Raw genomic sequence first — 11320 nt, 5'->3', positions numbered from 1 at the left:
TTATCATTAACACTTTCTTACTTTGCCCGCATCTCCTGGTCGTGCGGGTTCGATTCCCGGCGGGGTCAGGGATTTTCTCCGCTTCGTGATGGCTGGGTGTTGTGTGATGTCCTTAGGTCAGTTAGGTTTAAGCAGTTCTAAGTTCTAGGGGACTGATGACCATAGATGTTAAGTCCCATAGTGCTCAGAGCCATTTGAACCATTTGAACTTTCTTACTTTGATTCAGTTCCCACTCCAGAATCTTCTTTTCCGTCGTTCATTCTTCCTTGCACATATCGACCAGTAAGAGAGAAAGGCTTCATCTGTGCTTTAGGCTTTTCTTTATCCGAGCACTTCTATTTTGGTCTTACGTGCTTATTTTTCCTTTTTAGTTCTTTCACATACTGCCTATTTCCTGTTCTTCACTACAGCATACACTAAATTTTCCGAGAATTACCAGCATCCTGCACCATTTTACATTGTCGAATGCTCTTGCTAGGTCAACAGATACTGTGGACGTGTGTTAATTTCTCTTAAGTCTTACGTTTGTTGTCAGGCACAACGCCAGCACTCTCTCTCTCTCTCTCTCTCTCTCTCTGATGCCTTTACCGTTCCTAATGTCAAACTCATCGTCAATGCTCATTTTTCTTTTCCGTTGTTCGGTGTATTATTCTTGCCAGTAACTCGGATGGATGAGCTTATCAGCTGTTTGTGCTATTGCTCTCCCATTGTCCTGTTACGGCCGGCCGGTGTGGCCGTGCGGTTCTAGGCCAACAGTCTGAAACCGCGTGACCGCTACGGTCGCAGGTTCGAATCCTGCCTTGGGCATGGATGTGTGTGATGTCCTTAGGTTAGTTAGGTTTAAGTAGTTTAAAGTTCTAGGGGACTGATGACCTCAGATGTTAAGTCCCATAGTGCTCAGAGCCATTTTTTTTGTCCTGTTACGTGAATGATATACATAAAAGAAGCATGTGTACTTGGATAAGGCCTGAACATTAATTATGGCGAGAGATATATTCCAAAGTTAGATATTAGTTAGTACGGCAACTCAGAAGCCTCAGTTCACAATTTAGTGATGGTGAAGAGTAGGTTTAACTTCAAGGGAGTTTTTTGGGGCTGCGACTAAAAATTAGTTGGCTTTATGTTATCAATTTTGAAAGCGGAAATTTTTGGTAGCCTTGTGCGATTTTTGAATACACCCCCTTTTACAAGGGCCTGGAAAACATGTGTGAACAGGCAGAAAGCGATGGAAAACGCACTGTTAGTAGTCTTCAGTTCACAGATGCGCTGTTCAGCTCGCGAAAAGGAAAATCAAATGTTCTAAGACTCTGAGAACAAGGCAGAGAGGTCAGGAACCCCAACGAGAAATAAAAGTCTACTATAGTTTAACTGAGTAGTATAGTCTGACAAAAGTTCCCTCGCACAAGAATTAATAATTAATAATTATTCTATCATACTTAGACTGGACAGTTCAGAAACGATACTTACTCTTTGTTTTTGAATACATTAAGCTAATTGCTCGCCTCAACGGTGGAGAATAATCTCAGACACTTGCTACGCAGTTTTCTGTTATGTAGTAGGCGGCACACGAAACAGAACATCGGAAACGATACACGGACTTTCCAGTTAAGTTATTGTTGAAGTATGTTCACTTTCACACAGTTTCACAAGATATACGTGAAATCTCATTCGATCGAGAGAAGAAAAATCACGTCATTCGTCATTAATGCCATCCGAGCCTTAAGCGGACACCGACACGAACGCAATCAGTGCATATTCTATAGCGTAACGTACATTCCGTATGACTAAAGACGATCGAGAAACCTCCTTAGTGCAGACACGTCGGTCTCGGTGCTTGCGTCCCTTCTAAGTTACTTCCAGCAACAGCAACTGACCTCACGCAGAAACTTTTTTGACGTCAGAATTTCAGTATTTCATCATTGTTTGTTGAAGACCTACAACGGTCATAATTTTTCTCAAAGTAAAACTATGGACTGTTTTCCAAACGAAACCGAATGTAGATAGTGGCCTCTGAACTATATCTTTATTTATTTTTGTGTCTCTGTTGAAGTGCAATATCATAATGAAAGTCTGAACTGTTTCATTATTACTTGTGTCAAATATACTGTTGTCATTTTAGCGTTGAATGTTATGTACTAAAAGAGTTTAATTTAAGTCGTTTTTATATATGTTTTTAGTTAATAATTAAAAAGCTAGAGGAGGTAGCCCCATGAAAATTCCTACCATTTAATTGTGGGATGAACTGAACCTAATTCCAAATGTACAAAGTTTAATATTACAGGATTCATAAATTTCGAAAAACTGAATTTTTGACGAAACTAATTATCAGGTCATACTGGGACTCAAAACTTTCGACATTGGCATAGTTTTACATAATCTTGACAAGTTTTGTAAGAATATTTAAACATTTAATTTTACGTGAGATTACTGGTTAACCTCTTTGTTCGCTCTGTTCATAGCATGCATAAGGCGCTTCCGTCTTGACCTTCGCCGAGCGACGGAGGAAAATCTCACTCGTCACACCAAACGCACCGATAAGCGCTTGCTTCCTCGCAAATTTTCAGGATGAAACAAAGTGTATAGATGGAATGCTAAGGACTAAGAAGGGATGGCGTGCGGTTAAGATTCTCTGAGGCTGTATATATTGCCATGATGCATACCGCAGTAGACATTTCAGTTGTACAGGTATCTACATGTCTAAAAAGAGCAGTCACAGAAATTGGCCAGATAAAGAGACCTACGAAGCAGGTAACTGAGAAGTGGGTGACAAAGGAAATAAGTAAACTGACTGTTTAAAGAAGCAAACAGAAGAGTGTTCAGGAAAAGAAATTTGGTCTTCAGATGATACGTTTCTGTTCTCTTTTGAAGTGTTACCTAAGAGCTACTTTTGGCAAATCTCTCTATCATTAATTAGAATTTCTGAACAGCAAATCAGAATGGTGAGCCAATTACACAGAGATATGTACAAAGCATTGCAGGATAATAACGATGGTATTCAACAGGTGATGCTTTTAGTAACTTGTGAAATAACCATATTTGTTGTAGAGACTGTGGAGGAAGTAGGACGAATGAATATTTACAAAAGCAATAACATGAACAAGACGCTTGCAGTTAAAATGACTTTATTTTTCCGTATAAAGTGGTTGATAGTAACTGTTTATCTGAAATACACGGCGGGGGTGGCATGGTATGCCGCAGCAACTGCAGGGGCGGCGGCGACGACGGGGGCGGCGGCGGCCACGGCGAGTCCGTTGAAGTTCTGCGCGATGTACTGCGAGCTGTGCGCCGTCACGACAGCCGGCGCGGGGGCAGCGTAGGCCGCGGGGGCGGCGGCCACCAGGGGGGCGGAGTAGGCCAGGGGGGCGAGGCCAGCCTTGGGGGCGGCGCTCACGCAGCAGGCGGCTGCGGCCAGGACCAGAACGAGCTGAAAGAAAAGTACGGTTTGATGGGTCTCGAAGTTGTCTTTTCTCTCAGGACATGCAAGTACATACGTGTTTCAGTTTACAGGGAGTCTGTCGACTAGCGTTGGCAGAGAAGACCTGACGTTATTTAGCTAGCTATCAGTCAATTCACTCAGCTGAAATGGAGGGGGTAGGTGAATTGTTTGAAGTGGAGCATGCTTTATCTCGTGTACATTTCAATTTTCCAAGCTACATGCGGAATGTGAGTGTTCAAGTAACTGAACCAGCTTTGTTTGTTATTGATTTCTTTGCCAATACATTGAAACCGGTGTCACTTGGGGAATGGGTGCATGTTGTAAGTGGTGTTCACTTTTTTATTGGTGTTAACAAAAGATTTCCAGTCACAAAAGCTGACAACGGTCGGCAGAGCGGTGTGGTGAGTACATTCCCCTCTATATTTGCATCCGATGATGCATATTGGCTGAGGATGACACAGCGGTCAGCCGGTACCGTTGAATTTTCAAGATTAGTTCGGACAGAGCTTTAGCAAATACTGAAATGTAAAATCTTATTACAGGCCGAATATCCTGTAACAGGTACGAAATGCTAACTGCAGATTTGCACTATGACGTCAGTCAATGCTTACATGTTTATGAAGTTTTATACATCCACCACAGTTTTCGGACATTTTGTAAGAGTCGTGATTCCGGTGATTCTTAGATTTCCTCGTAGCAGGATCTTGTTATGAGTACTGCCAGTAATATCAGTGCATAATGTGTTTAACTAGAACACAAAACACATGTCTTCATCCAGATGAATGATAGCCACTGTAATGGGTGAAGTACTCTAAGATTTTTCACCAAGACTGGGCCACACACAAGCAGGAATTTTTCATCCATTGAAATTTGCAATCGATTTTCTATCTGACGATTTTGAAATCAGCTGTAGAAAAATTGGTATAAGGGAATACTGTTTCATGTGCAAAGATAAAATTCCATCTCCCTTTTCAAAATGAGTTGTTAAGCATCTGATATGCCTTTTAAGTCATTTTCTTGATCCTTGTGCTTCATTGTCTTCCTTAAAGCTCCCTTCTACCTTATCGTGAAGCAGTAAGAGACAATTTAAATTTATTTGGACGCTACGCTTTCGACGGGTGACAACGTGACAACTATTTTTGTCCCACAGTGTGAAACACCGCAGTAACAACTACGTATTAAAGAAGCTTAGAACCGGAACCACTAATAATATTTGTAGTTTTTAGTTAGCAAGAAAATTGGGCAGTTCTTCTGCTTGATTAATTTACGGTAATTGCGGAACTGAAACCTGTGGTAGGCAATCCGGTTCGTTACTGCTTTCTCTATTTATGCACGTAACATGACGGCGAAAACACATTAACACTTAGTGAAACAGGAAAAAATTATCATGAAGAGCGTGAATAACGCAAGACAGTAAAGTAACTGCTCCTGCAGAAATAGTGTGGAACAGCTAAGGTCAGTGATCACTCAAGCAATCTATCCCTCATAGTGGGACACAAATACACCAAATTTGCGACTTCTTCAGTACATGTGTTTTTAGGAGGTCGTATCCTACGGACCATTTACAGGACGTTTGGAAATAATACACTGAAGAGCCAAAAAAACTGGTACACCTGCCTAATACCATGTACGGCTCCCGCGAGCACGCAGAAGTGCCGCAACACGTCGCGGCATTGACTCGACCAATGTCTGAAGTAGTGCTGGAGGGAAATGACACAGTCAATCCTTGAGGGTCATCCATAAATCCGTAAGAGTATTAAGGGGTGGAGATCTCTTCTGAACAGCACGTCGCAAGGCATCCCAGATATGCTCAATAACGCTCATGTCGGGGAAGCGCGGTGGCCACCGGAACTGTTTCAACTCAGGCGAGTGTTTGTGGAGCCACTCTGTAACAATTCAGGACATGTGGGGTTCCCATTACCTGCTAGAATTGCCCACGTCCTTCGGAATGCCTATGGTCATGAATGGATGCAGGTAATCTGACAGGATGCTTACGTACGTGTCACCTATCAGAGTCGTATCTAGACCTATCAAGGGTCCCATGTCACTCCAACTGCACACACCCTACTCCATTACAGAGCCTTCAGCAGCCTCAGCGTGCCCTGCTGACAAGCAGGGTCCATGGACTCATGAGGTTGTCTCCATACCCGCAGATGTCCATCCGCTCCTTACAATTTGAAACGAAACGCCCGATCAGGCAATATCTTTCCAGCCATCAACAGTCCAATGTCGGTGTTGACCAGCCCATGCGAGACGTGAAGCTTTGTGTCATGCAGTCATGAATTGTACACGAGTGGACCTTAGGCTCCGAAAGCCCATATCGACGATGTTTCGTTGAATTCTTCGCCTGCTAACACTTGTTGATGGACAAGCACTTAAATCTGCAGCAATTCGCGGAAACGTTGCACTTCTGTCACGTTGATCGATTATCTTCAGTCATCGTTGGTCCCGTTCTTGCAGGATCTTCCTTCCGGTCGCAGTAATGTCGGAGATTTGATGTTTTCCGGATTTCTGATATTCACGGTACACTCGTGAAATGCTCGTACGAGAAAATCCCCACTTCATCGCTACTTCGGAGATGCTGTGTCCCATCGCTCGTGCGCCGACTATACACCACGTTCAGACTCGCCTTAATCTTGATAACTCGCCTTTGTAGCAGCAGTAACCGATCCAACAACTGCGCCAGACACTTCTTGTCTTATATAGGCGCTGCCGACGGCTGTACCGTCTTCTACCTCTTTACGTATCTCTGTATTTGAATACGCACGCCTATAGCAGTTTCTTTGGCGCTTCAGTGTATTATGGGTGTAGATTGAATAACATTAGCGTCGTGTTTTCAGATTTGTGCCTAAATTTCTTTGATCGAGAGACGTTAGTTAGAAAACATTCAGGTATGTGTGGAAATGGAGTTCGGTACTGGTCTACGAAACGCAGGATAGTGTAACACAGTGACTCCCCAAAGAAAATGGAGGGGGTCTAGATGTGATGTCTGTCGTAGCCTTTTGGAACTTACAGTCTTGGTAGGAATGTGTTTCTGACGCCCCACATTCAAATCAGCCTCGAGCAGACTCATAGTTGATAATCTGCCTTCCCGCATTGCTCTGCGGAAGCGATGCGATGTCTGTTCGTCTCAGTCTTGTGGTCGTCTGCGCCGAGTTAAGCGCGTGGAAACATTGTCTTTGAAATACTGAAGGTCCCCCCCCCTCCCCCCTCCCTGCATACTGTTCGGTTGGAAATCAAAAAGTTTTGTGTAATCTACATTCTGTGACCCTATCGTCTTGCAAAGGCCAATACCCCACGTTCAAGTTGCGACTTGCTGGCATATTCACAACGCTCCTGCCTTTGACAGCCCGCTCAGATACCGTGTCTACAATCGCTCTATAAGCCTTTTCTAGCTAGAACATTTTCGCGTCGTACACGGCACATCTTGATATGGAAAAACCTTCACCATAGCTTTCGGCCACTCTGTTTATTTACGTGCAAAAGTCACCACACGTAGAGTCCTAATGCTACATCCTACACAACTGAAATAAGCTGGATATGGGGAATGTGAGGTGAGCGACACTCGTTTTAAGAAGCAGAATATTCTCGTAGGCTATAAACTGCGGTAACACATGGAACGTGATCTGTGTGATGCAGTAAAGCTGTAAACAGGCAGGCCAATTTGCATTTCTGCAATCACACGGCACCTAAATATCATTTATTAGGCAACTGAAAATAGAGTAAACCATTGAAGAAATTCACTGATGAGCCGGAAAATTATGACCACCTGTTTAACAGCGCGTGGATCCACCTTTGGTACGCAATAGATTAGCGATTCTGTGTCTCATGCGTACGGCAAGACTCGCGTAGGTTTTCGGAGGTATGTACTACCCCTCATGCAATTCCCGCGATTTAGAGACCGGTGATTGTTGGGCACGGAGATGGTTCCTCATAACGTCTCGTAAGTATAATATCAGTTAAATTAGGTGGCACAGACGTCATGACTATTCGTTGGCCCAGACGTCATGACTATTATCGCGCTCCTCAAACGAGTGTAGCACTGTTCTGGTCCTGTGATACGAGTAGTTATTCTGCTGGGAGATACCATCATCGTCGGGGAGGAGATCAGTTGTGAAGGGACGCAGACGGTTCGCAATAACGTTCACGTAGTCCACAACAGCCATGGTACCTTCGGTTACTACCATAGGTCCCTACCACTGGTCCTGTAGAAACCCTGGTGAACGTCGTCCATAGCATAATGTTGCACTCACCGTGGCGCACTGCATCTTTCGAAGAGTCAGTCGCCTGGTTCATGGCGTTTCCGGACACGATCATCGATGTGGCGTAACAAAAAACGTGATTCTTTTGATTAGGCGACACGTTCTGTTGATCCATGGTACAATACCGACGACACTGTGCACACTCCAAACTTAATTTGCAATGTTGTTGGAGCAACATGGTTACACGTAGGTGTCTTGGACTGCGGATTTCCATGTTCAACAATATGCACCTTGCCGTGTCCTCGTAAATACTTGTTTCTGCATAGGCAGACCGTTCTGTTGTCAGGTCTGCCGCCGATGCGGCCTGTTCTGCTTTAAAGAGAGAGCAAACCTCCGATATGTTCAGTGATAGGGCATGAACGCCTAATACATAGTTACGTATCGGTGGTTTCATTGTACTGAACCAGATTCCATAGATAATTACGACAACAGCAGCCGAACAGCCAAATAGCTTCATCGTTTCCTAGATGATCGTTTAAATCCTCCCACTCCATGGCTATGGTGCTGCAACTTTAGAGATATATTTTCTGTAAGAAAAACAGTCTAGTTTGCAAACGTCAGCAAAAGCTTTATTGGAACTGGAGGTAATACACTGCTGATACACAGCCAAAACTTTTGTACGCACACAAACAAATTCTGAAGACGCATCAAAAAGGCGAAACATTAACTAAACTCCTGCTGTCATTTGCAACCTAGACTGTTTTTCTTACTGATAATCCTAGATAATCGTTTCCACGCGCCGAGTCGTAATAATCTGTGCTCAGAATCCGTGGATTTCGTTCTTTTCGTCCCGTATCGTCGCTAAAATGATTTCCCATTCGTCTTTGTACCGTTTATATAATTTCACTATGGTAATATTTGTCTACTGTACCACCGGGCACTGTGGGCTGCTCACTGGTCTACATAGTGCTGCATAGGCTTAACACGACTGTTTCATCGGTACCTGAAATTTATAGGCTTGCCATCTCGACGCTGGACGTTCGGACCAGAGTAGTAGCAATTATATTGCCTCGATGATAAAAACAAAAGTGTGTTCTAAAATTTTGCAAATATCCTCTGATGGAAGCATTTACTGTTTTATATTATGTCAGAAAGTATGTAACACACTTCTGCTATAGCGAGTGTGTGTGAATTATTTATTTCTATGCGAATAATATACTGCTGTTGATACCTGTAAAGAGAAATTCTCCAGCAAGCAGAGACATTGTATGCAGAGTACACAGCGACAATTGTAATTAATGTGCAGATAAATCACCACTGGTAGTCTATTGACTAATCTCACACATGAGATGCGAGTTTTCTCACATATTTATCTAAGCAATTAATAAATTTGCTGGAAAAAATCACACATCAGATGCGAGTTTTCTCACATATTTATCTAAGCAATTAATAAATTTGCTGAAAATTACTATCTCTTTAAAAGAAGTTATCAAATGGAATTACGGAGTAATACGTAATATATAAAATAAATTTTACTGTCTACCTTGACCTGTACGTAGCAGACAAATATTTAAAACATTTGCAAATCAGTAAGCGAGTAAATAGAAATCCCCTACTGGGATCGCGCTGGAGGCTTAAATTAGCTCTCGGAACATTTTGATTGATCTCGTTCCTGTAACTCTTTTAATATGCAAGATACGATTCAATTTAATTTAATTTTTTGAAAAAAAAACAAGTAGTAACCTTAATTGCAGATATTTGGTATACAGTTGTATAAAAAGCAGGTAACTGATGTTGCCGAGCTGTGCTTTAAACCTCTAATGTGTTGTCACCAAGGCAATGAAAATCTTAGGACAGTCACGTCGGATGAGACAAACTAGTCAAACAAATCAAATGATACGAGACCTATGACAATTGATCTGTTCATTACAAATTGTTTGCTCAAGCTCGTGACATATTAAGGATAGATGGCCTGAGGTTTGTTGACACTCCAGCCACACCTCGCGGATTATAGTTGATGCCATTCGCATCTTCCTTAAATCCCAAACCTAGTTCATAGAAACTTTTAGTGAAGCTTCAAATCAAAAAGTTATCTTTCTAGCAAAATGCTTGCTGAGGAAAAGCAGTGAGACAATTTATGTGACGCCTTACTTAGATGTCCCGTTTACAAAGTATCTTCCGTTTGACAACTACAAGTTGTTCAAATGGCTCTGAGCACTATGGGACTTAACATCTTAGGCCATCAGTACCCTAGCACTTAGAACTACTTAAACCTAACTAACCTAAAGACATCACACACATCCATGACCGAGGCAGGATTCAAACCTGCGACCGTAGCAGTCCCGCGGTTCCGGACTGCAGCGCCTAGAACCGCACGGCCACCGCGGCCGGCCGCTACAAGTTGTTGCGTAGATGGAAACAGTGCACTGGATTACATATGGATTACATCGGAAAACACAGAAGACCACATTCACCACATGTGGGTTTCTAGGCAAGTATACAAACTTTCTGGACACTAATCGTATGAGGCCGACGTAATGGCAATTGTGTAACGGACGTTAGAAATAAGGACTATCTTTTGAGCACCAGACCTACCTTGTACATGTCGTCGGCGTGCTGGTGGACGGAACGATGGGTGGTGGGTGTACGGAGCCTCTTTTATACGACGCCTGAGGGGCGTGGCGGCGGTGCTGGGGGGCTCTGGGAGGCCGCCAGCCGGTTACGTCACAGAGGCACGTGCTTCTAGCACTGCCCCCCACTGGGCCCTCTTCTCCAGCAATAAGCTCACGAGTGTTAACTGAGGTAGGTAATAAACGCAAAACGATTCTCAACGTACAACCAATAAGCCCTGTACATATCCTCTCAATACGTTTCAAAGTCTCAGTCATTTATTTTAGGGAGATAAATAAATTAATATTGGAATATTGCCGTTGAGAAGTAGCTTCATAAGATTTACGTGCTATACATATGTACATGCAATCCATAGCTGTGAAATTATTTTCTGGGGAACATATGTGTCAAATGTTAGGACCGTAAAATGAATACTGAAAATAGTAATATTGTTCCCAGTGTTCAAAACACTGGGAATTTTGACCGCACCATACGAGTAGAACGATCTAAAACGTAAGCGGATTAAAAATAGCTTTAATAATGACTCCACAAAGAGGCCTCTCTATTAAAACGGAACAATATCTAGGCTGGATTTCCATTTATAAAGAAAGAACTAAGATATAATTCAAAACAATATTTCCTACCAAGGAATGAAATTGTACAATAAATTGCAGAAGGACAGTAAAGAGCTTACTAAAAAAAATTATTTAGTTATGCAATGCATTCTGTACGGTGTAGGCAGATTATGTAACACAGAGAAGGGGTTTGGTAAAAAAAAGTAACACAACTAAATGATATTAACTATTATTACTATTGTTATTATTATAGTAATATAAATAATAATAATAATAATAATAATAATAATAACAAATCTGTCATTTGACGCCCTACTTTTGCATTATATATTTTTTTCAATAAAGCTTACTCAAAAGCTCTGAAACGGATAATTCTAACCTCTTATCTTCTTTCGGAGCTCATCACGTAACTCATTATGGGAGAATGCTGAATCATTTTTTCATGCTAGCAGACAATAAGCTGAGATACACAAAATGGGAACCAAACCGTCACCGT

General features: G+C 42.4%; 1 protein-coding gene across 1 annotated transcript; it reads right to left on the bottom strand.

Annotated features, from left to right (window-relative positions):
- Positions 1-3149: 3149 nt before the first annotated feature.
- On the bottom strand, positions 3150-10295 carry LOC126475238 (cuticle protein 16.5-like). Its single transcript, XM_050102925.1, has 2 exons — positions 10235-10295; positions 3150-3425 (listed from the first exon to the last, which is right to left on the bottom strand). Exons 1-2 carry the CDS (start codon positions 10241-10243, stop codon positions 3159-3161), a joined length of 276 nt encoding a protein of 91 aa, XP_049958882.1. The 5' UTR covers positions 10244-10295; the 3' UTR covers positions 3150-3158.
- Between the last annotated feature and the right edge of the window lie 1025 nt (positions 10296-11320).

The sequence above is a fragment of the Schistocerca serialis genome, chromosome 4 (genome assembly GCF_023864345.2).
Source record: "Schistocerca serialis cubense isolate TAMUIC-IGC-003099 chromosome 4, iqSchSeri2.2, whole genome shotgun sequence".
NCBI lineage: Eukaryota > Metazoa > Arthropoda > Insecta > Orthoptera > Acrididae > Schistocerca > Schistocerca serialis.
The sequence above is the reverse complement of the archived record's forward strand: the minus strand, read 5'-3'. Positions and strand labels throughout refer to the sequence as shown.